This window comes from Sparus aurata, chromosome 12, assembly GCF_900880675.1.
Source record: "Sparus aurata chromosome 12, fSpaAur1.1, whole genome shotgun sequence".
Lineage (NCBI taxonomy): Eukaryota > Metazoa > Chordata > Actinopteri > Spariformes > Sparidae > Sparus > Sparus aurata.
In genome coordinates, this window is record NC_044198.1 from 30136034 (window position 1) to 30162281 (window position 26248).

Here is a 26248-nt window from a genome sequence, read left to right on the forward strand (position 1 = left end):
TTCACAAATAAATCACCTGTCTACAGATTACTCACCTGTTTATGGTTGCAGATCTTAAATTGTGAGGTGTGACCATTGACGTGTTTTATGGTTTCAGGACTGGAACCTGACCTGGTACACCTCTCGACCCGACCTAACCCAGTGTTTCCAGCACACTGTACTGGTATGGTTCCCATGCGTTTACCTGTGGACCTGTTCTCCTCTTTACCTGTTGTACTTGCAGCTCCGCCAACACAGGGGTGTCATCCCACTTTCAAAGCTCTGCTGCAGCAAGACGGTAAAAACACAGTGCCGTGATCAAACTACATCCTGGTTATAGAACCCTGACTCTCTCTGGTCTCTCTGTTATTAACCATGACCCTGGTCTCTCTGGTCTCTGGTCTGACTCTGGTCTCTGGTCTGACTCTAGTCTTTCTGGTCTCTGGTCTGACCCTGGTCTCTCTGGTCTCTCTGACTCTGGTCTCTGGTCTGACTCTAGTCTTTCTGGTCTCTGGTCTGACCCTGGTCTCTCTGGTCTCTGGTCTGACTCTGGTCTCTCTGGTCTCTGGTCTGACTCTGGTCTCTCTGGTCTCTGGTCTGACTCTGGTCTCTGGTCTGACTCTGGTCTCTCTGGTCTCTGGTCTGACTCTGGTCTCTCTGGTCTCTGGTCTGACTCTGGTCTCTGGTCTGACTCTAGTCTCTCTGGTCTCTGGTCTCTCTGGTCTCTGGTCTGACTCTGGTCTCTCTGGTCTCTGGTCTGACTCTGGTCTCTGGTCTGACTCTAGTCTCTCTGGTCTCTGGTCTGACTCTGGTCTCTGGTCTGACTCTAGTCTCTCTGGTCTCTGGTCTGACCCTGGTCTCTCTGGTCTCTGGTCTGACTCTGGTCTCTGGTCTGACTCTAGTCTCTCTGGTCTCTGGTCTGACTCTGGTCTCTGGTCTGACTCTAGTCTTTCTGGTCTCTGGTCTGACCTTGGTCTCCCTGGTCTCTGGTCTGACTCTGGTCTCTGGTCTGACTCTAGTCTTTCTGGTCTCTGGTCTGACCCTGGTCTCTCTGGTCTCTGGTCTGACTCTGGTCTCTGGTCTGACTCTAGTCTCTCTGGTCTCTGGTTTAACTCTGGTCTCTGGTCTGACTCTAGTCTTTCTGGTCTCTGGTCTGACCTTGGTCTCTCTGGTCTCTGGTCTGACTCTGGTCTCTGGTCTGACTCTAGTCTTTCTGGTCTCTTGTCTGACCTTGGTCTCTCTGGTCTCTGGTCTGACTCTGGTCTCTCTGGTCTCTGGTTTAACTCTGGTCTCTGGTCTGACTCTAGTCTATCTGGTCTCTGGTCTGACCCTGGTCTCTCTGGTCTCTGTTGCAGCTCCTTGGTCTCAGTCTGGCTTCATTCGGTCTTCTGGAGATTTTTTATTTCCTAGTAAAGAAAAACCAGGAGATCCAGAACCACCTGTTGATCCTGATTGGTCCACTGACTCGCAGCCTCACTCTGGTATGTTATGACAACTGGTCAGACCGACCAATGGTTACTCGGGATGGCCAACTGGAACCAATCCAAATAGCTTGTTTTAGTAAACTCTTACCTCCCCCTCCCCTCCTGCCTCCTCCTGTATCTTCCTCTCCCCCTGTCTCCTCTTCATCCTCAGGTTCTTGCTGTTGTTATAATCCAGGTTGACAGGATGAAGGGCAGTCGTTCCTCCATCCTCCTCTTCCTCTTCTGGACTCTTCTGGTTCTTTGCTCCCTCGTTCCTCTGAAGGTCAACATTGAGCAGATTATTGATCAGGTATGAATATTCTATCATTTATATTTTGTTCTCTGTTGTGGATCAAATATCTGTGGCAGGTTTCAGATTTGGTGGGGTACGCCACCTTTCAGATGTTTGAGGTGCAACGGTGCCAAGTACATGATGTTGTAGTACAGACCACTGACTGGAACCAGACTGCTGGATAGAAGTATGGAGGTGCTGATGAGACCCTCAGAAGGAGTTGGAGTCTGTAGCTGGACTGTGGTGGTCTCATATCGAGCTGATCCTGAACATCCCATTTCATCTAACCCATCTCTGGTCGTGGTCTGTGTTCCAGCTCTTAGCCGTGGTCCTGGTGTCTGTTTCAGCTCTTAGTCGGGGTCCTGGTGTCTGGTCCAGCTCTTAGCCGTGGTCCTGGTGTCTGGTCCAGCTCTTAGCCGTGGTCCTGGTGTCTGGTCCAGCTCTTACCCGTTGTCCTGGTGTCTGGTCCAGCTCTTAGCCATGGTTTTGGTGTCTGGTCCCGTCCTAGGCCCTCACTCTGTGACCTGTTTTGTTTCTATCTCTTGTTGACATTGATTCTCTGTGATTTGATTCTTTGACTTCAGGCACTGAAACTCTGTTTGGGTTGAGTTTCTACCACTTGTGTCTTGTGTCTTCTTTGACTGCTCCTCTTCTCTCTTTCAGCTGCGGTATTTCACAGCTCTGTGAAAAAAAGCTGCAGAGACGCGAGTCTAAATGAATTTTCCTCTCGATGTGTGAATATCTGTGTGTGCTAATCATTGCTTTGAAAGACGTTCATATGTAGCAGCTAATTACAGACAAGTTGTTTTTGAAATGCCTAAAGAGAATTTCTCTGAAGATAAAAAAGCAGTTGGACATGAACACCTGCTGAGTTACATGAAGCTGCTCCAGTCAATAACAGCATAAAGTGAATTAGTGCTACACGTTTTCATCAATGACTTATTTCAGTTCAGAAAACTAACCCTAACCCACATTTTTATCATTGTATAATATTAAACGCCACCCCAGAGAGAAGACCATCACTTTTCTCAAAGCTGGAGACAAGACACATGCAGTACCACAGACAAGACCATGCCGACTGTCCACAGCCCCAGACGGACAACTGAGACTCCAGCTGATGATCCCTGATCACATCACAGAAACCATACTGGATCTGTGGCACATCTGGCTGCTTGCAGAATTCAGGGGCAGTCATAAAACTCCTAACAGAAGCAAAGAATGCATAGGCGAACTGGTGGTCCTGTGGTTGGATGTTGTGACCTTATTCTGGATTAAGACAACAACTTCTGGATGAGATTTACCTCTGGCTCTACAGCATCACAATGGAACAGGCTTGAGAAGGGAACCATAACATCTCAGTCTTCCTCTTTGACCTCACCATGAATATGGTGGTCAAGTCAGCAGAGGTGGCCCCCTGACTACGACTATGTGTGTGACAGCCATCAATCAGACTGACTGAACAGCCAATCAAGATCTTGGGGAAACTCTTCGACTGTAGTCTGAGGACGCAGCACACACACTGCCATTCACGAAACCTGCGGATACCTTGAGCCTTGGCTCACAGAGGTTGACATATCTGGGTTGCCTGATCACTTCAAGGCCTGGATATATATGCTCTGTGCCTTCAGAAGATGTTCCATAGGTAAATTGTGAGAGTCTCTGAAAAGGAGATCAGCAGCTATTTGCTAAGATAGCTAGGCCTGCCAAGGAGCTGCAGCAGTGCTGCTGTGTTGGTCCAGCAGCACCCTACAGCTCCCCTTCAGTGGCCTTGTGGAAGAATTTATAGTGACACAAACAAGAGAAGCCATGCAGTGCAGGAACTCTTGAGACCCCAAAGTTGCAGCAGCTGGAATAGAGGTCTGCGCAGGCAAAAACTGGAGTGCTGCCAGAGAATTACAGGTGTCAGAGGCAAGATAAGGCCGAAGGCTCTGTTTATGCGGTAGCAACAACAAGTGACAACATCTCCTCCAAGAAGAAGTGTGTGCAGGTGTGGATGAGGTGCAGGTTAACAAGATAGTAAGACTGAGTCAGCAAAGGTGTGTGGAGAGGGTCGTAAACACAGTTCAATGGAAGCTCACTTAGTCGGATTTCTGACATGTTGGAATCCACAGCATCAGATTCCTGGTCTGAGCTATGACCCCTTACCAAGCCCAGTGAACCTTCAAACATGGGGCAAGATTTAAGCTCCTTTTTGTCCTTTGTGTGCTGTGACAGGGTCCCTTCATCAACACCCCAGTAGCAGCCCCAAAACCTGAGTTGAGAGTCCCAGCTAATCAAAAATAGGCATAGAGACGGAGCATGGATGGAGCCTAATTGAGCCTAGTAGCCTACTGAGTTTGAAGTGACACTAACACTAACAAGCTATCCATGCTCACACATAAAGAGTAGCGAATTTCACTTCATGTTAAATGTTTTAGTCTGACTGCAGGTTTATTTGTCAGAATTCCTTTCTGTACCTGAGCTGCAAGACAGCGAACAACAACTGGTTACATTCACCAGATGATCGATCTTGGTTGTTCTTCTAAAACATGAACAAAGAGATTCAGACCTCTTAAATTCTGACCTTTAATTTTGACCTCTCATCTTTGAATTTGACCTTTTACCTTTGGCTGTTTCAGGGTTTTTCATCAGATGGCATTCGTTTCGTCGTCTTCTTCTTCTGTTTTTTCCTCCAACTCATCCAGCTCATCCTCAGCTGCTTCTCTGACCACCGACCACTCTCTGAAAAAAACTCCTACGTCCAGGTAACACACACACGCGCGCACACACACACACACACACACACACACACACACACACACAATCATCATTAGATGATTTCTCTTGATCAAACTATTAAAAATGTACATTTCTGTTTTCTCTCATTATTGTTTGTTTTCTTGTTGCTTGGTTTGTTTCTCTGCTCAGAACCAGTGTCCAGAAGCAGACGCCTCATTTCTCTCCAAGTTTTTCTTCTTCTGGTTCAGCAGGTAAAAAGAAAAACAGCAGAAACACTAAGCTCAATAAAACTCCTCGAACAGCAACAAACCAGCTGGATCGATCGTTGTCATGGAGACAGTTCAGAACGCACCAAGTTCTTTGACCTTTGACCTGATGAAACAATCTGCTGCTAATGCTACAAACAATAATGATTGCATGATTGCAGTGACATAATTATTGATTGAAAAAAAAGGTGCTGTTATATTTCACCTTCCTGTTAGTTTGGTGGTTCAAGGTCACCGGCGCCCCCTGCAGGCTGCAGATCTGTGGCCTCTAAGGGACCAGGACTCATCAATCTGGATCATGAAGGACTTGGAGAAGTTCTGGACTCAGAATGGCAAAGAGCTGCGGTATTTGATCTTAATGATTGATTTGTATTTTACCTGAATGTTGTCATGTGACAAAGGGCAAACAATAAAGGAAATTATATAAACAAAGACTTTCAAAAAATCAGGTGGTCACAGTGATGTCACACTGCTGAGCCTGATCCCTTCACTCTGATTAGGCATTTCTGAAACTGCTGCTGATTGAACTTAACACTTTCTGTAAATGTTTCAAAATAAAATCTACCTGACTCACTGAAATGCTTTTAATTTGATACAGGAAATCATCAAACATGGTAAATATTTTCCTGAATCATGACCTTATACAAAGCAGTAAAAGTGAGACGCTGTTATCCACAGGGAGGCGGGTTTAGCTTGTGGACGGGTATTAACTAGGCAAAGTTACAAGGTCATTATTGATCAGTTAAGCAACGCCCTGAAAATTCACCTAAACCGGTTTGCTCTTCTGTAGGGACGAGCCTGCAGGTTCTGTACTGGCCTGGTCCCGGTCCTGGTCCAGTGGTTCTACCGTGCCAACAGAAAAAACACAGCTGCTGAGTAAGAACAGAAAGGGGCGGGGCTTTAGGCTCTTCCTCCTGTGCGCTCTGGGGCGGAACTTCAGGTTTTACTTCCTGCGTGGGACTCTGTGTCTCCTCCTGCATGACACCTTCATGTTCGCTGTGCCGCAGGTGCTCAGGTAAGTGTGATATCTCCATGTGTAATGTTGTTTGCCATCAGGTGTAATGAACAGTCAGTTCGAGACACTTTAGGGTTAACTCCCGGTAAATCCCAGGCTAAGGAACTTTTAGCCTGGGCTGAGGGGGCTGTTAGCAAAGTTCAGTCAACAAGCAAACAGACCAACAAGCATGTGCCAAGTCTTATCAACTCAACAATAGAGTGTCTTTATGTTCAGTAGGTCATCAAACTCTAACAAAAACTGTTTTCTCCTCTTCTCAAATGTCGAGGAAATTCATTTCTGTAACAGATTTAGTCTAAAACACAGCATTCATGATTTAATGGTGACAAAATGTAAAAGAAACTGATTAATACTTTTATCTGTAAAAAGACCCCTCTCATTTCAGCATGTACTGACAGCTCATCGGATTGATATGAGCTTCTATGCCCCCCTTAAAGCCTACAACAGCCATTGAGTGATTATTTAGACCCATTCTGTCCTTTTTCCTCTCTCCTGAGCCACTTACACAGCAGCCTCTGGATGACTGGGTCATCATATAGCCAATGAGATTTCAAATCCAGTAATATATATAATATAATAGTAACATAATATTGTCACTCTCAGACAGGGGGATTTTGAGGTCACACTTTCACTTTCGTGGGTGTTTATGTGCAATGCGATTGTGAATTATCAGGATTTGCTCCACCAGAAAGATTCAGCTCCGCTGTGAACATAACAACCAGTTGAACATAATCATTTACTCTCTTCTTCAGGGATGGGGTCAGTTATTAACCATTTTATGTCTTTGCTGATAACTCATGAACTGTTTGTAGTAGTAGAAAGATGTTTGTACAGTGAATTCAATGGACGAATCTGAGTTGATTGATGAAAAAAATCTTCTGAAATTTTTTCTGTATTGGAACATTCATATTTTAACCAAATTTGGCAAAAAGAATATTGAAATGAGCCCAAACGTATTTGTCAATCAATCAATCAATCAATCTTTTTTCTATATCATCATTTAAAAACAAAAGGTCTCTTGACACTCAGTCTTTCATTAAAGAAATGAATGAAAAGTAATGAATATGTCTGCAGTTTTGTTGCCTTGACGAAGATGACACCTGGTCCATGAGTTCTCTGTGACGTGCTTGAAGTACCAATAGAGACACCTTGTGACGATTGTTGTTGATGCTCTCAGCTTGCTGCTGGAATTCATGCGGGACAAGAACGCTGAGATGTGGAAAGGTTTTCTGTTCGCCACCTTTCTCTTCCTGCTGTCCTGTCTGCAGTCACTCTTCCATCATCACTACATGTTTCACTGCTTCACTGTGGGGATGAGACTGAAGACCGCCGTCATGGGCCTCGTCTACAGGAAGGTAACAGACAGACAGGTAGCTGTCAGACAGGAAACAACTGGAGACAGAAAGAAGGAAACATACAGACAGGAGCCAGTTGGCAACAGACAGGAAACAGACCAGAGCGATGGCCCATTGTGCTGCTCACCTGTGTCTCATCACTTCCTGTGTATTGAAGCCTGTGGCTTTTTTATCCTCACTCCTGGTGGGTTTGTCTGCGTGTCTCACCTGTGTTCAACCTTTTTTGATTAGATGTAGTTTTTGGAGTTCATATTTTTCTACTTTTGTAGTTTCAGCTTCATTAAAGCTTCTAATGGAATGAATGCATCTGCCTGCCTACGTATCAGCATTAGGGTCCTCACCATTTTGTCATTGTGACAACATGAACCAACCAGGAGTGAGGAGAAAGCTCAGGCTTCAATAAACAGGAAGTGTAACCCTAGCCACAAAATAAAACAGCTTTCAATGTACAGAGTTCAAGCTATGTCCTCCGGGCCAGAGGCTGCTGGGGTTAACGTTTAAGTGCTGGACACCAGCTGGTTTGGAACCTGTACCTAGAAAAAGTAAACCTGTGGTTTTGTGTGTTTGACTCCTCAGTGTCTGCTGCTCAGCAATTCAGCTCGGCGGCAGTGTACTCTGGGAGAAATCATTAATCTGGTTTCAGCCGACACTCAGAAGCTGATGGACTTTGTGGTTTATTTGAACTGTCTGTGGGTCACGCCCATTGAGATCACACTGTGTTTCTACTTCCTGTGGCAGGTAACACACGATGTTAATGCCTCACTAAAATGATGTCAACACAAAACAAAACATGTTCATTGACTTATTGATTGATAAATTGATTGACAGCTCCTCGGTCCAGCTGCTCTCGCTGGTATCATCACCGTCATCCTGATCTTCCCTCTGAACGGATTCATTGCCAAAGTGAGAAGCAAACTTCAGGTGAGGGAACAGTTTCCTTGTTTTTTGTTCACTTTCTTAGTTTAAATGTTCTAAGTATTTGGAGGAACAGTTCTGGTGTTCTGTGGCAGACGACTGTTCAAAGCTGAACACCATTTTTTTTTTGTCAGGAGGTTCAGATGAAGTTCATGGACAGTCGGATCAAACTGATGAATGAGATCCTGAACGGCATGAAGATCCTGAAGTTTTATGCCTGGGAGGAAGCTTTCCTGCGTCGCGTTGGCGTCCTGAGAGACGGAGAACTGGATGCCCTGAAGAGATCTCAGATCCTTCATTCCGTCTCTCTAGCTTCCTTCAACTCCTCATCCTTCCTGGTGAGTCTCACACCTGCCTGCTCAGGTAAACCTCAGAGTAGCGTCTAGTGAACCGCTCATGGTGATGTGTTTTTTAGCTTGTGAAACAAAACCCTGACATCGTACTCTCTCCGCTCAGCTGATTGGTCAGCTGTGTGTGAAAGCAGGGGAGGGTTGAACATCTCCCTCAGCTCTCTTCTTGTCACGATAAAGAAGGACCAGATGTTTGTGTGATGTTTTTGATCTTTAAACACGTGTGACTGCACTCAGATGTTTCAACAACATGTTTGAAAACAGAAGCTCAGATCTTTATCTTGTTTGGATTATCTGCAGTGTGTTGTTTGTTATTGTTGACAAACAGAATGTTTACAGGTATCTTCTGCTTCGTGTCCTCTCTGATCAGATCGCCCTCTCAGTTTTTGGAGTTTATGTGTTGATGGATGAGCGAAATGTTCTGGATGCTCAGAAAATATTTGTTTCTGTTGCTCTCATCAACATCCTGAAAACTCCTCTGAGTCAGCTTCCCTTCGCCATGAGCACCACCATGCAGGCAAGTGAGAAACCTTTGTTCAATGGACTAATGATTTATTTTACCCAAATCAGGAAAAAACAAAACTTATCCCATCACCTCAGTTAATCCTCAGGAGTAAACAAATTATTTCTTTTGAAAATGTTGATTTTAATTCATGTTAAACAGCAACATTTGTTTCCAGAGAGCAGGTAGTACATGAGCCTGTTGATATCTGGCATTAATGTGTGTTTTTGGTAATCTGATTACAGTATTCCATTTCTCATTAAAATCAGACAGTTGACAACTTCTTGAGTGGCAACTTCAGATCAGATGTCAGTGGAACAACCAGAAACCATGTTTTTACTCAAAGACAGAAAGAAGTTCATGTAGAACATTTGCTGATATAACAAGAAGGTCCAAATAATGCAGAATGTAATGCGGAGTGTTTCACCGAGTTTATAAAGTGTCTCCAACTCAACAACTCACTAAACTGACACATTTGTTAAGGGAGTCTGGGGTTTTATTTTGAACTTCCTTTTTCTGTGCTCACCTGTTTCCTATCAGTCAATCAGGCCTTGTGTATATAGTGTGTGTCCTCCCTGCTGTCTTTGAGCTTCTAGTTTGAAATCTTTTAACTCTTCAGAAACGTCCTTTACAGGCAACCGCTCAAATACTAGATGGGGCAGAACTCGCCATCTGTCACCTTGTAATGAAGGAGAAGCTTCTTGCCGTGTCTGTGTCTCCTGAGCTTCACTAAACCTTCATGAACCCAGACAGAAACTTTCACTGGATGCTGCTGCTGAGTGTTGTGAGCGTATCACGTACTTGACTGTGATCAGCCTCTTTAATGAAGCTTTAACTTAGCAACCTTGATGTCAATCAAACCAACATGCAGCCATCGTTTTTTCTCTTACCAATCCAGCGTGTCCATCTCAACCTCCCCCAGCGCTTTTCTACCCTAACCAAACACTGTATAGACAATTGCTGATAATAATGATGATGATAAAATTAGATTTATTTTATATATTATTTATTTTCAAGACACTTTACGGGTTAACAAGCAGAGTAATAAAAACACACTAAAAATAGAAAAAAGAGACAGAAGTTTTGGTTATAGGACGTGAATGATGTCAATGTCATCTATTTCCTCCAGCACACAGCTGAGCAGCCGTGATGTCTCTGTCTAACCTATCACCACACAGAAAGATCATTCCTGTCCAAACTTAAGAACAGAGGTCCTGAAGTGGAGCCTTGTGATTCTCCTACTGTACTTTGTCCTGGCTGACAGTTCTGCTTCTATCCAACTGAAATGTGTTTGAAAGATTACAATTAAAATACGTGGTAACAAGTACTGAATGATTAACAGTTTGAAAAGTGGACTCCTCCCCTTCTCTAGTGTCTGTTGTACTTTATTGTAGTATGTGTGTAAGATTACTGATCTCTGTTCAATTTTTGGGGGGATTTTTTTATCAGGCTGTTGTGTCACTCAGACGTCTGGGAAACTTCCTGTACCAAGACGAACTGAAGCCGGACAACGTGGAGAGACTGCCTCACAGCACAGGTGTGGCATCACAAACACCTGTCACCATATCCAACACTGTAGCTAGCTTAGCACAAACACCGGAGGCAGGGGAAACTGACACTTCATTGATTTTCTCCCCTGGGGATAAATAAAGTTTTATTTTATATCAGGTTGGATTTCTTCTTTTCAATGTGTTCGATTGTTTGCCCACTTACATGAATATATTTATTGATTTATAAAGATCTGGAAACAGTTTAAAGATCTACAGGTGAACCACATTTTAGAACATGTGTTAGAACCACAGAAAAACTGTATTTTAGAACCACATAGAAACCAGGTCCTAGAACCACATGTTAGAGCCACATCTTAGAACCACATAGAACTACATGGACACATGCTCTGTCCTCAGATGGAGACAGTGTGGTGATCGAGGGTGGGTCTTTCTCCTGGACCAATGACGGGCTGCCGTGTCTGCAGAGGATTAACATGAAGGTGAAGACGGGCTTCCTGGTGGCCGTGGTCGGACATGTTGGCTCAGGAAAGTCATCTCTGCTGTCAGCCATGTTGGGAGAAATGGAAAGGAGGAGTGGCTTCATCTCCATCAAGGTGACAACAAACAACATGTATTACACTTTTTGATGTATTGATGAACCATGAAGGGTTAGTTGAACTTTGTAAGAGTGTGCATACGTTTTATTTTATTTCATTTATGTATTTGGATGTTGTCTCAAGGGACGAAGAGACAAGGAGAGAAACAGTTGTGAGCATGTTGTCCAAACAACGACGACAGAAAATAAACTGATGTTTGTTCTGAAAGAATAGAATAGAAACAATAGAAATAGATTTTCCTTCTAATGAATGTATGCCATCTTGAAATCTATTATCCAGTTTTATCTCAGAGAAACGAGCTTTACTTGAAATATTAACAATAAATCATTTGATCTGCCGTTACGATAAACAAACTTCCTGACTCTTGCATAATGTCACAATTTCCTGTGACATTTTTGGGGGGGATTTTTTTATCATCAGGCTCTTGTGTCACTCAGACAGTGAGTCTGCAGTTCATCTGTTCTTCTGTGGTTTCTCCGCATCTTTAGTTTGTTATTCAGAACTAAAACCAAAAAACTCCTTCGGGTCTGTTGGTGATTTTTGATGAATATACATGTGAAAAAATTAGGACCCCCCATGAAATATTCAGTTCTTTATCAAGAAATGTTCACATATCGATGTCTAATGTTGTTTTTATTTATCTCTGGAAAATAAAGTGATTTAATTGCAGGTAAACGACAAAGATTAACCTTGTTTTACTCATTGAACCAAAGATGACAAAAATGCATATTCTGAGGAAAAAATTAGGACACCCTGCCCACTAATAGCTAATGTTGCCCCCTTTGGCTGAAATAACTTCAGTGACACCATCTACCAGTCTGACATTGGTCTGAGGAAAGTTTGACCCACTCCTCAACGCAGAATTCTTTCAGCTGTGATAGGTTTCAGGGGTTTCTTGCATGTACAGCCCATTTCACCCCATAGCATCTCAATAGAATTAAGATCTGGGCTCTGACTTGGCCATTCCAGGGGCCTCATGTATCAATGTTGCTTACGCACAAAAACGTGGCGTACGTCATTTTCCACGCCAACGTTCAGATGTATCAAAAGTGAAATGACCGTGGAAATGTGCGGTGCCCCACGCAAGCTTCATGGCTGGCGTACGCACGTTTCTACAGCTATTGTTCCTTTGGCGACACTTAGAGGTGATGCTGGGAAACTGTTAGTTATGTGAAAACAATTAGTCCTCAGAGTAATGTGCACATCAGAGACACATTATTGGACAATTAACACACACGTGTTTGCAATCATATGGATGAATATAAAAGTGATGAAAAAATTACATTAACAATGGCAGCCTTGGCCTTGTTAGAAGACATCGCAAATGGTCATATGAGACGTGAGAGGATGTTAGAGAACGGGAAGATCTGTTGGCAAATGACGACAACTGGCTCATGAGTCGTTTTAGGTTTCCGAGGCCAGTGTTACTGGAGCTGTGCACAGAGCTGCGGCCGGCCCTACAACGAAACACAGCCAGGAGCCCGGGGTTGTCCGTGCGCAATTCCCATACAATGCTGTTGAACAGGCCAACATTAAAGCGCAATTTGCAGCAAGAGCCGGTTTCCCTAATGTAATCGGAGCTATTGACTGCACACATGTTGCTATAAAAGCGCCATCACAGGATGAATTTGTTTTTGTCAACAGGAAACATTTTCATTCAATAAATGTTCAAATAATATGTGATGCACAAATGCAACTCATCAACATCGTGGCAAGTTGGCCTGGTTCAACACATGACTCGTTCATTCTTACCAATAGCAGGGTTGGTAACACGCTGGAGGCTGGCACGGTGCGCGATGGGTCGCTTCTCGGTGAGAGAATAATGTATCGGTTTAATTCCGCCCCGAATGTAAAACAGCACAATGCCCATTTGGGCACGTGCATTCCAATATGTGTATTTGTTTTTCCCTGTTCAAAATACAGCAGCAGAGCTATCTAACAAGCCCTTTATTGTCTCCTTGTGTTCAGTATTTGTGTCAATAAACGCGTGCGTAAAGTTGGAAATGTCACATTGCAGTAGCCACGGCGCACTGCTGCAGTCATTAATATGAGTGTGATCAGTCTTGTCAATCCTTATAATGAAGTTGTTTTGTCCTTCTGTTTCTTTCCCACTAAGTAGCACTTATTATTATTATTATTATTATTATTATTATTATCATATATTTCTTTTTTTTAAAAGCAATAGTGATTCAATCAAGTGGTGCATGAACAAAGGAAACTAAACTTATTTCACATGTGACATTGGCGGTGAGCCAAAATCCTCCTCTTCACCTTCACGTCGGACCATTTTTTAAAAATGTATTTGAGTGTGCGCTGCTCCGATCCCACAGCGTTCACTGCCTCACACACCAGCTCCCACTCACATTTCTTTTTTGGGTGTTTATCCCTGACGAGAGGCTACCAAATAATACAGATCTTCGCATCTCGACTTCATTTAATAAAGTTTCGAGCTCAGACTCGGTGAAGTTGCGCTTCTTCCCTTTATTCATGGTGTGAATCTGATGGTGCAGAGAGGGGAATCCCCGGTGCAGGCCCTATTTAAATGAATTTGCATATTTAAAAGAGCCGTGGACAGGGACAAAGGAAAAGTGCTTGGATCCATGCGTACGCACACTTTGATACATCTGATTTTTTTTGTGCGTACGACAGTTTCTGGATTCTAGCGTACGCCATGTTTCAGTAGGAAATCCACGCAAGTCTTAGTACATGAGGCCCCTGGTCTGGTTGCAGCAAAGCATCCCCAAACCATGACACTTCCACCTCCATGCTTCACAGTTGGCATGAGGTTATTTTCCTGGAATGCTGTATTTAATTTCGCCAAACATGTCCTCTGTTCTGGTGTCCAAATAATTCCATTTTACACTCATCTGTTCAAAGAACAATATTCCAGACGTCCTGGTCTTTGTCTACGTTCTCACACTTCAGTCTGGCCTTCAAGTTTTTCTTAGAGCTGAAAGTTTCCTCCCATGAAAGTTAAACTTGTGTAGTCTCCTTCTAGTTGTAGAGGCACTTTCACATCTACAGTACCAGGAGCCTACTGTAGGTCCCGTGAGCACATTTTAGGGTTTTTGGTGACTACTTTTGGCATCTTGTGGTCTGCTCTCACGGTGAACTTGCTCGGACGTCCAGACCTGGATATGTTGGCAGTTGTTTAAAATGTCTTCCACTTGTAGACTATTTTCCGGATGGTTGAACGGCTGATTCAAACTCTTTTGAGATCTTTTTAAATCCCTTTCCAGACTCATAAGCTGCTACAATCTTCTCTCTGAATGCCTCAGACAGCTCTTTCTATCTCACCATGACGTTCACTCTCACTTTAACAGTCAGGAGCACAATAAACTAAATGTCTGAGGTTTAAATAGGGCAAGCCTTCTTCAAAATGCAGAGTAATGATGTTATAATCATGTGCACCTGACGTGATACACCTGTGTGTGATTTTAGCCATTTTAAATGGGAATAATGGGGATGTTCTAATTTATTCCTCACCAGAAATTGCATTTTTTTAAATTACATTCTACAGAAAGTTTTAAATAGTCTCTTCTTCGGTTTTAATTGTTCAGTTATATTACTTGAATCTCTCAGTATTGTTAAAATTGATAGGAAATATCATAGAGATATGATATAATATATTGAATAATATATTTGAAAAAAACAGGTTTTCGAAGGGTGTCCTAATGTTTTCACATGACTGTACATACACAGCAGGAACCAGTGCCTCAGAGTGCTACAGTGGCTAATAAAGCCTTTAGATATGAACGTGATGTTGAAACCTCCTCTTTTAAAGTGATGGAAGTGACTTTCTATGAAGATTTATTCACTGAATATATTTTACAGCAATTCACAGTGTGAATGATTATCTTGATGATGGTGCAGGGTTCAGTGGCCTACATCCCCCAGCAGGCCTGGATCCAGAACACCTCCCTGAAAGACAACATTTTGTTTGGTGGAGAGAGGAAGGAGAGCTGGTACCATCGTGTGCTGGAGGCCTGTGCTCTGCTGCCAGACCTGGACATCCTGCCTGCTGGAGACAGCACTGAGATCGGGGAGAAGGTACACTGGCCCACCACAGACTGTGCATTGTTAACTGTATATTCTTCAGTTGTTATTTTGTTTAATTATGTGTATATTGACTGCAGGGTCTGAACCTGTCTGGGGGTCAGAAACAGAGGGTGAGTCTGGCTCGGGCAGTCTATAGGAGGTCAGATGTTTACCTTCTGGATGACCCGCTGTCAGCCGTTGACGCGCACGTCGGACAACACATCTTTGATCGAGTCATTGGACCCAGAGGACTTCTTAAAGACAAGGTGAGAGCCTGCAGGTTCTCGGCAGACCTGATCGAACTGTCCTACAGCCATCCCTCATCTCGACCTATATCCAGCAGATTGAAATGGATGTAGTTGGTCCTTTGGTGAAGAATAGCTGAGTCCACAAGCAACCTGGCTGTGTGTATCTGCACACCAATACTGTCTCAGCTCTTCTACACTGTCCAACTTTCCTCCTTTAGAGATTCTTGAAGAGATCCTAACTGACCAGTGCATTTTCAAGTTTACTTTTCAAGAAGTAACCAGGCATCCCTGCACACCCACAGACTGATGGGCTCTCTGTGAGGCTAAGCAGACCTCGGTGTAACTGGTTCTGTATGATGGGACATTCAGGAACTATTAGACCAACTCCAGAAGGATGGGGAAGTTCTTTCTACTGCATGGTGTGACAGTGGGATGGTGTAATGTGCTGACAGGATACAAGGAGAACCTGTAGGAGACTTGGAATGACCCGCAGATAGTGTCCTGATTTCAAGCCGGGTCAGATGGTGCTTTCACTCCTTCCTTGCTCCAACAGCAAGCTTTAGGCTAAAACAAGAGGCTTTTAAATCATCAATCAAATGATTCATCCAGATGAAAGGAAACAGACCTGAGATTCCTCTGAGAGAGAGGAGGGAACGACGCAGGCTCCTTATGTCACCCTCTTTGTGAATGAAGGGGATCTCAAACAATCTGCCAACCTCCCGGAGGGGGAGGCCACGCATGTTGGTGTCAGGAGTTAGCAATAGGGCAGTTTGTTCATCACTGTCTTCAATGTGTAGCCACAGGCAAAGTACTTATTACTTGGTGGAGAAAACTGGCCCACTAACCCACTTGTGTAAGGAATACGAACATGTACTGGAGCCTTCAAGCAGATCCAAACTAGCTTGAGACAAGTTCTTTTGAAAGATCCAAACCAGATGGACCTACAAAAGTTCAAAGTGTGAGAGGGTAACACAGGATGCCTGGGCTGCAGGCTAGAGGGTGAAATGTGAGGCCACAGGTAAATAAAGTGGATGCACACCAAATCTTCCCTCAACCTAAATAAGGAGCTACAGTTCTTTCTGTCACTGAGTGAGTGGGGTAACAGTGTGATAGTGACAGTGTTCATGCATGAATGCTATGAGTAGTTGTTGTTCAAACATTTTTGTTGTTGTTGTTTTTAAAAGAACGGTGCTGATGTGTATTTTAGACCCGGGTGCTGGTAACTCATGGGCTCAGCTTCCTGTCCAAAGCAGACCTGATCCTGGTGATGGAGGAGGGTCACGTCTCTGAGATGGGCTCCTACATGGAGCTGATGGAGAGGAGGGGAGCCTTCGCTAAACTCATCCACACCTTCAGTGGAAACCAGCGCAGAGGCAGCTCCACTCCCAGAGACAAGAGTGAGAAATCAGTCGAAGTGAACATAAACAAAAGTAAACTATGAGCAGAATAAAACTGCTGTAACTACGTAAGTAATCAGCAGGTTTCATTATGAATGCCACATAAACATAGAAATATATATAGAAATATCTAAAAGTGGAAGAAAAAAAAACAATGGAAGAAACCTGATGAAGAGCCACAGAAGATCCTCTCAGAGGACGGACAGACATGCAAAAGATGTCGCGTGTGCATAAAAGAACAACAAATCACAGTTTACAAGTTACACTAACAGAATGTCTGATACAAATTATAATATATGTAAAGTGTGTGGATCCAGGAGACGACAGAGCAGGACAAGGCATCACCACCTCCTGTCCACCCTACTGACCTGGAAGAGTGCAGGCCACGGAAAGATCATTAGGAACAGACAGAGCGATCAGAGTTAAGAGGCAACAAGACTTCGAGAAATACAGGTTTAAGGAGAGGAGAGCAATGATCTAGTGGAGGTGACTCATTGAGACGGAATCCGACTCACTGAAGAAGTTAGCAGTCGAAGTCAAGGGCTAATTAAAGGCTTAGTCAAAGAAGTGAGTTTTGAGTTTAGATTTAAAGGCGCCAATGGAGGAAGACTGCCTGATGTCAGCTGGGACGTTTTTCCAGAGGAAGAAGCCTGCAGCCAGCTGACTGAATGAAAACAGATATTCAGTGTCTCAGTGAAGACTTAATACATTTTGATCTCTTTCCAGTTTTATTAGATGGAGCAGAATGTAAGAAACTGTTCACCAATCCTCTGGGATTTTTGACCGAAGTGTGTGTGTGTGTGTGTGTGTGTGTGTGTGTAATTGTGTGTTTGCAGTGAGCAGGAAGTCGGTGTCTCGTCTCAGTATGACTGATTACTCCATTGATCTTTCTCAGGAGCAGCTGATCAGGTAAAAACAAACCGTAAACACATATTTGTATAAACAACAATGACACGGCCTTGCATGTCATTATTAACATGTGAAACAGAGGAAGAAAACTTCAGAGGAACCCAAACTATGAAGACATGTAGGCATTAATATAATAATATATTGTTATTACTTTAAAAATCCTCACTGTTTGATAGAGATTTGGACCTGCGGATATTGGCATACAACAGCACTAGACACTAATATCTGAAGTTGATGGAGTACGTTTTATCATATAATGGTTTGATCCATATGCCAACCTTGAACAGTTGCTGACACACAGTGGAGCTCTCCCTCTCGGTTGGCATATTGAAGCAGTTGCTGCACAGACATCAACGATTTTGCCCGACATGTCGCTTAATCACATCTGTGGTCGAATTCATTTTGTTGCTAATTTTGAGTAAATTAGTATCAGAATCAGAAATCCTTTAATGTCCCACTGACGGGGAAATGTGTTTGTCGCAGCAGCGTCAGAATGACAAGAACAGAGCAATAGCAAAGTAGACAATATAATTAAAAAGCAAAGAAAATAGAATCGACGTATGTACATATTTACATGATATAGGGCAAGAATGAACAGCACATTTTTATATACAGATTTTAAATATATATAATAAATATGGGTGTTGAAATCAGTTTGAGTTATTGCACAGTGCAGAGTGCAGGGTGAGGTCTACATGGAGCAGTGCTGGTTGTACAGTCTGACAGCAGCAGGAAGGACCTGTGATACCTCCTTCACACACTGAGGGTGTATCAGTCTGTCACTGAAGGAGCTGCCCAGTGCTGTGACACTCACCTGCAGGTTGGACTCCTGCATCAGCAGTGATGACATCATCATCCTGCTCTCTCCCACCACCTGCACTGAGTCAAGAGGGCATCCCAGGATGAAGCTGGCCTTACTGATAAGTTTATCCAGGGTTAGGGTTATGAAGTTTTCAGTGTTGTCCTCTTCGCTAACGTTGCACTCGGGTTCATATTGAAAAGGCTGTAGAGACAACATGTGTCATCACTGCAGGGTAAAAAGAATCAGATCGAGGGCTGTCCAACTGCTTTATATCACTACTCAGACTGCATAGCAACATAAATGACAATGACAATCTACGAGTGAAATTATTTTTTAAAATGTTGTACAAACTAGAAACGTATAGAGTGATTTTTATATTGCAGTTATATAGCTGATACCAGCATCAGGTCTTCACAGTGGGATTCCTGTTATCAAACAGCTGGTGACCTGAATCTTTAACAGTTAGATGCCAAAATGATTTTTATTGAAGAAATTCAAACTCGACAACATGTTGCTTATTCACTGGTGTCAGATACAAAGTGTGCCTAATTTTATCCTCAACACCTCCAATCTTGTGACTGAAATATTTTTACATTATCGATCTGTGTGTCAATCTGTGTGTGTGTGTGTGTGTGTTCCAGCTGTGATATGAGCAGTGCCAGTGTTCAGGTGATGGAAGCAGCTGATCAGGACTTGGATGCAGAGGATGCTGGAAAACTTACAGAGGCTGACAAAGCTCACACAGGGAGGGTGGGTCCATATTTTCAATAATAAGTTATTTTTTGTATCATTACTATTAATGTTTATTTAAAAAGTGAAAAATAACTTTAAGACAACACATCATCATCTATAAATGTTTACAGAAATAACACGACATGACAAATAAACTAAATTGATTAGGGTTAGGGTTAACACGTTTATTTAGGGTTAAAGGAATAAATGTATTTTGTGCAAAAAAACTCAACAGCCACTGTGACGGAGAAATTAAAAGTGTGTCCTGACAGTAACATTTTACGTTCCAGTATTACCGTTTGTGTCAACAAAAATAAACAGCCAGATTATTACTTAATTGAAAATGAAACCAAATCATCATGGATTGATTTGTAACATAACAACAGAAGTCATCGAAGGTCCAACATCTTTCCACTGACACTGTTCACTACTGAGCTCATCTGGGTCTGTTTGCCTGTGTGTTTGTTTCCTCAGAGATTTTCATTAACAGGAAGTGTGTGTAATGAACAGAGATGTTCTCCTCTTGTCAGGTGAAGCTGCAGATGTATCGAGAGTACTTCAGGACCGTTGGCCTGACCTTCATCATGACCATCATCTTCCTCTGTGCGTTCCAGCAGGCTGCCTCATTGGCCTACAACTATTGGCTGAGCCTGTGGGCCGATGAGCCAACTGTCAACGGCACGCAGAGCGACCACGGGCTGAAACTGAGTGTGTTTGCAGCTCTCGGGTTCACTCAGGGTGGGTCAAAAGTCATCATAAATCTACTGGCTCTGTGATAAAGTTTCCTATTAAAACCAGCATGTGACCTCATTATTTTTACTTCAGGGATGGCCATGTTCGGGACGACGCTCGCCATAGCTCTGGGTGGTATTGTAGCGTCACGTCACCTTCATGCTGATCTTCTCAACAGTGTCCTTCGCTCACAAATGTCCTTCTTTGAGGTCACGCCCAGCGGAAACCTCCTGAACCGATTCTCCAAAGAGATCGATGCCATCGACTGCATGATTCCTGACGGGCTGAAGATGATGCTGGGCTACCTGTTCAAACTGCTGGAAATCTGCATAATTTTGTTGTTGGCCACACCCTTCACAGGGCTGGTGCTCCTCCCCCTCACCTGTGTTTACATCTTAATACAGGTAACCGTTTCCCCTGAATCTTATCTCTGAAGTTAAGCTGAAGCCTTGTTGGAAATGATCACTGTCCATGGGTCTGGTCTCCAGAGTTTCTACGTGGCGTCATCATGTCAGCTGCGACGTCTGGAGGCCGTCAGCCGCTCCCCGATCTATAGTCATTTCAACGAGACGGTACAGGGCGCCAGCGTCATCCGAGCTTTCGGCGAACAGCGACGCTTCATTCTGCACGCTGACCATCGCATCGACAGCAACCAGGAAGCTTATTTCCCTCGTTTCATTGCCACCAGGTTCATTCAAACTATCTGTAACAAATTAGACTGCACTATTTTAACAATACACAATTTTTACAGAATTTTAATATTTTGCTTGAGCATATTTAAATTTGTGCTGATGAATCAGTAATTATTTACTATATGTGTATTGTATCGTACCTTATGTAAAGGAAATGTACATCAGGCTTTCAGGTGCTTAATCCTGAATATGAATCCACTCAGGAAGAATAGAAATAATAGTTTTATAGTATTTAAAATCTACAGATTTTTTGTGTAATTAAATGTGTTTCTTTCAGATGGCTGGCAGTGAATCTGGAGTTTCTGGGGAACGTTTTAGTTTTGGCTGCAGCCATCCTGTCGGTGCGAGGTCGAGATGAACTGAGCCCGGGCATTGTGGGATTGGCAGTGACACATTCTCTCCAGGTTACAAACTGTTTGGTTTAGTCAGCTTTTTTTGAAACGGGAAAGGAAACAATTATATATGATTTGTCCATTAACAGTCATTCCATGTGTGCTAGTGAGTTAAAGAAAATTCATGGACATGCCAGTATTAGCAAGTCAAACCAGTGATCCATTACTCTACAACAGGGCTCACCAATTGACGCGGTTTGGGTTAGCACCCAGATGCCGTCCTATCCGGACCCGCACCTATAACCAATAAATTATATAGAATTATCACATTTTAATTTAGCTTCTCTATATTAATTTGCACCACTTTTCCAGTCTATATGGCACTTGTGAGGCAGCAGAAAGAAACCCACGGACCAATTACATACAATTTAAATCATCTTGTGTGACGCAATGTAGCCAATCAACTCAGCGTATTTGGATAAAAAGGGCGACTCAGGTCAGTACTAAATATGCTTCCAGGCTCACTAAGAGCACCTACACATGTGTATGAGGATTACCCTGACACCGTTACAGTCCAGATTTTAAATCCTGGCAGGTAAATCTGAAGCTCACTTCTCCCACTGAACAAGAGAAAGTGTGGGTTTAGGCATGACAGGGAAAGAAAGACTGTTTAGTTGTTAAGAGATGTTGAGATTGTTTTGATACAGTTGGCTGAGAATGTTAAAATGTGAAACGGAGTTAACAAAGATCGTTTAGGGTTATGATTAGGCTAACCCTAACTCAAGGTAAACTATATTTTTTCTAAATTAAGCACATTAGAGGCACTAACACTGCTCTCTGTTATGTAGCCCATTCTATTTAAACACAACCTGTATTTGACTTGCAATGAGAAAAGAACAATTATGTATTCATGAAAGACGTATGTAAAGTCCCTCCAGTTCAATGTGAAGATGACAATGTTGCTAAAATTGTCACGGTTCAGAAATAGAGGCTCAAACGCAAGGCAAAGAGGCACAAGGCTGGGATAAGTTACTAACAAAAATGATTTATTAAGGCTTCAGCAATACAAAAACAGAACTAAGGAAGGAGTGACGCAGCACCCAAAGGGCTGGCGGGGAATAACTCACACTCACACAAACCAAAGGAAAAGTGAAATGAGGTATCTGGATGGCAACACATTCTGACCTTTGATTTTACTTAGTTTAGATTTAACGATGATTAATTGTTTTCCCTTGTGTGAGTGAAGGAATGTAGACGTGGTGGAGCTTGCAGGTCCAGGGGTCCCGGAGTTGTTTTTCAGCTGTGGGTGTGTTAAAGGTTAGCCGACGGCAAGGCCACCATAAAGTACTAAACCTGAGTTTGACCCACATGCCAAATGATGGGAGATGTCTAAATGTTTATGTTCCCGTAGAAGGACAGAGAGACCATTTGGGTCATTTTGGAGAGAAGACCGAAGGTTGACCACAGCCAAGTTAGATGAGTTATGGGAGATGAGCATGAGACAGTTCAACTCCCCTTTCAGTCTATTGGATAGATGGACCCTTAATCCATCAAAGTGATCAATTAGGAGAAGTAGGTGTGTACTGGAGAAGGGAAGTGGCTACCCTCCACACCGCACGGATCAATCAGCTGATTGATGAGTGGCTGCACCTGTCCGTTCTGCACCTGCATCATGCTCCAGCCTGCCAGAGAGATAGGGAGAAGAGAGAGAGAAGGAAAAAAAAGGGAGAGAGAGGCTGCCCCTATCTGACCCTTGACGTGGAGGGTGTGACATGAATATATAAAAGTCTTTGAAAAAATCTAGAATTGTACTTCATTTAATTTGACAGTCAGTTTTGACCACATATGGATGGTGACTGACATACATACGGCACTGAATCCTAATGCACGTCAGATATTATGAGGTTCGGGAGGAAATTTTCTTTACCTGCACCCCATTGAATTTTAATGGAATAATGCTGCTTTGCAGCAACAGTGTGTGAAGTCTTTGTCATAAAATATCTAGAAATAAACCTCATAACATAAGTTAGTTGCATTGCTAGTAAGCAAAGCTGATGTAATGTAAACTGGCATAAGAAAAGTTACAGACTGAATATTAAAACTTGAGGATCAACAGATATCAACAGAGCAGCTGTGACTGATGATGCTAAATTAGTTTTTTGTCATTGTAGCATCCAGGAGTTTCAGCTCTACCAACAGAGACATAATCCCTCACCGCCCTAACAGCAACAAGTTGTGTTAGTTTAAAATTGTTGGAGTCGTGAAGAAGCCTCTGTCAAACACACTCCTATCTCACAGCAAACTATTTAAAGCACCAGTAAATGATGGTTGATTGTGTTTGTTGAAACTGAGTCAGGATAACAGCTCAACCCCTCTGCAGCTTGGTTCAGATTAACGAAGGTGTCGGTCATGTTGTGCAGGTGACAGGAATCCTGAGCTGGATTGTTCGATCCTGGACTGATGTGGAGAACAACATAGTGTCCGTGGAGAGAGTCAAAGAGTACGATAGCACACCCAAAGAGGTCAGCAGCTATGAAACACGTTGGAGCATAAAGTACAGCAGTATGCTTTGTAGCAGTACCTCCTGTGTCAAAATACAATAACATTATTCTTCTTCTATTATTTCTCTTATATGTTTACTGTGGTTTTAGTTTAGTATGTTTCCTGCTGACATGATGTTGCTAAATATTATTATGAAGCTGTCCGTGTTGATCATCCAGCCCTCTTGACGGGATGTGTCTCTCCAGGCAGCGTGGACCCTCGAGGGCAGTTTGCTTCCAGCAGAGTGGCCGACCACAGGAAACATCCAGTTTGAAGACTTTGGACTGCAGTATCGTAAAGGTTTGGACTGGGCTTTAAATGACATCACCATCAGCATCCAGGACAGAGAAAAGGTCAGAAATAATCAGACTTAGACGAAAATTGTATTGTGCATTATAATACAATGTAAACATGTCAGGAATTAACATACACTGTAAAAATACCGACTGAACAAGATTTAAGAGTTCAAAGAATCAAACAAAATGTGAACCTTGTACTGGATACTTTTATGACTTGAGTAATGACTTATTAAGGGGTAATGAATCCCTTCTCCTTCAATATTTATTGATGAAAATAATTTGTAGGTGGGGATCGTTGGACGGACAGGAGCTGGGAAGTCTTCTCTGGCTTTGGGAATCTTCAGGATTTTGGAGGCAGCAAAGGGAAGAATAATTATTGATGGTATCAACATCGCAGATATCGGCCTGCACGATCTCCGCTCCAGAATCACCATCATTCCTCAAGTCAGTAAGACACAATAGAACAAATGCAGGGGTGAACTATCGTAGATATGAACCTCAAAGGGAAACAATCTGCCCTGAGAATGTCATGAGACAGTCCATCCAAAATCAAAACAATCCTCTGTAATAGCTTTCCTAGACTACAAATCGCAGATAACATAATACATTCATCTCACTGCGTGGGTTATCTGACATCAAAGAAGTTGTATTTTTAAGTAGTGGCTCAGTCTGAAGACCAAGACTAAAACCAGGTCTCTGGTTTCTGAGGAATCCTTTTTTCCATCAGGCCAAGGTGAAAAGTGATGAGGACATAATCACCACTGCACAGGGCTGTGATCTGCAGAAACAACAGAAGTTGTTCTTCAAGGACTTAAAGTGAAACTCTCCCCAAAAAGCAACCAAGGCTTTATTTGTGATTGAATATGAGTGAAACCTTCGTGTAAAAGCATAACTACGATGAAAGAGGCACTTTTAAGATTTACTGTAGTTTCGTTTTTGGGCAAGCTTATTTTTCAATGGGAGTGCTACGGGCATTTTTACGCTAGCATCCAAATCTCTATTTTCAAAACACGAAGAAGTCTCGACACAACATGAAACTTTGCTCGTAGTATCACCAGGGTCTCTACACATCAACACGAGCATTGAGAACATTGTTTTTGTACACAGAGTTTACTAAAAAGAAGCTTTTTTAACTACTCACTGTAGGGGCTGAATCTCTGGCACACCACCGTCATGGCAGGCAAAAAGTTTCGATCCCCGAGTGCAACCTAATAGGCGTGAGAGTAATGGTGGACTGCTCGTCAAGCCTGTCTGTTGGGTTGCAGTTGGGGATCGACACTTTTTGTCTGCAATGATGGCGGCGCGCCTGAGGTTCTACTGCTAACATGAGTTGTCCAAAAACCTTCTTTTTAGTAAACTCTGTGTACACAAACAATGTTCTCAATGCTCGTGTTCATGTGTAGAGACCCTGGTGATACTACCAGCAAAGTTTATGTTGTGTCAAGTAGGGCTGCAGCTATCGACTCTTTTTGTAATCGATTAATCTAGCACTTTATCGATCTATTAATCGAGTAATCGGATAATTTTTTTATTAAACAACCAAAACAAATAATGCATAACGAAAATGATGTGGCTGTAAAATGATCAAGCATTTCTCAAAAAAACAGAGGTCTTCACTCCAACTCCAACATTTGGCTCCAAAACTAAGCCCATTTATTAAGTGCCAGTGCCAATAATTAAACAACAATACAGTTAAATCAACTTACTGTAAAACATGTATAACATGTAAAACTGTGAATACAAACTTAAATAGTAAAGGCCATTTGGCCTTGGTTTTGTTTTCTTAATACAACATAAAAAAAAGGATTGCACCTTCTGCAAATTACCCACCTGAGAACAAAGAATGAATATTAAATATCAAGCCAAACAGGTACACAATGTGTACAATTTATAAAAAATAAATGTAAATAAAACAATTATAAATAAATAAAATAAATAAATTATAAATAAGACTTTTTCAGTCTTCAGTCCCCAAATCCATGATAACCACACTAATCCGCCAATCACAAGGAGGCAAATACACTGTGTGGGAAGACTAGGGTCCTACCTACTCCACACTATACGTGTCCTCCTGGAACTGAAACTTATCCTGAACTGTCAGGAATCATTTCGGAGTGACACAGACACATTGGATTAGCCAGTGGAGGCGGTGTAATGCACTCAAACAGAGTTTATAATCACAAAACAGCCAGTGTAGCACGTAATTCATGATCATGTCTGTATAAAGTGATGTTTATTTTTGCTCTTCTTCGGCGGCTGTTTCAGTGAGTTTTGGGCGCAGAGTGATGAGACGTATACCGTTGAAATTTCTAGAGTCCCAGCTTTCATATGACATGCTGTATGTAGCATTAGCATGAAGTAGCGTGATCGGTAACGGCGATTCTTCGGACATGCGCCATTAGCGTGTTTTTTCTACGTGCTCCTTTAGTTGCTTGGTGTCGGAATTGAGTTCCGATTAGGTGAAAATGATTATCATGAGCGTTTAGCCGAGCTTCTTCCCGTTAAGTTGGTGTGCTGCATTAATATGTTGCTACATGGTTAGCATGCTCTTATAGGGTGTATAA

At 42.7% G+C, this 26248-nt stretch overlaps 1 protein-coding gene across 3 annotated transcripts in view; it reads left to right on the forward strand.

The window, feature by feature from the left end:
* LOC115593069 (multidrug resistance-associated protein 1-like) overlaps positions 1-26248 on the forward strand; it is a 31486-nt gene that overhangs the window by 241 nt on the left and 4997 nt on the right. Inside the window, exons 2-27 of one of the 3 annotated variants that reach the window (XM_030436403.1) lie at positions 98-277; positions 1335-1460; positions 1615-1752; positions 4353-4478; positions 4642-4703; positions 4935-5063; positions 5509-5733; positions 6911-7088; positions 7665-7826; positions 7917-8009; positions 8138-8341; positions 8724-8870; positions 10305-10392; positions 10763-10959; positions 14836-15012; positions 15099-15266; positions 16456-16645; positions 17482-17554; positions 18998-19106; positions 19706-19826; positions 19914-20224; positions 20309-20508; positions 20790-20916; positions 23265-23366; positions 23592-23738; positions 23970-24128. In XM_030436403.1, the coding sequence (XP_030292263.1) occupies positions 98-277; positions 1335-1460; positions 1615-1752; positions 4353-4478; positions 4642-4703; positions 4935-5063; positions 5509-5733; positions 6911-7088; positions 7665-7826; positions 7917-8009; positions 8138-8341; positions 8724-8870; positions 10305-10392; positions 10763-10959; positions 14836-15012; positions 15099-15266; positions 16456-16645; positions 17482-17554; positions 18998-19106; positions 19706-19826; positions 19914-20224; positions 20309-20508; positions 20790-20916; positions 23265-23366; positions 23592-23738; positions 23970-24128 (3939 nt within the window). Of the gene's footprint in view, positions 1-97; positions 278-1334; positions 1461-1614; positions 1753-4352; positions 4479-4641; positions 4704-4934; positions 5064-5508; positions 5734-6910; positions 7089-7664; positions 7827-7916; positions 8010-8137; positions 8342-8723; positions 8871-10304; positions 10393-10762; positions 10960-14835; positions 15013-15098; positions 15267-16455; positions 16646-17481; positions 17555-18997; positions 19107-19618; positions 19827-19913; positions 20225-20308; positions 20509-20789; positions 20917-23264; positions 23367-23591; positions 23739-23969; positions 24129-26248 lie in introns of all 3 variants that reach the window. The other 2 variants (XM_030436402.1, XM_030436404.1) reach the window with 2 other exon arrangements.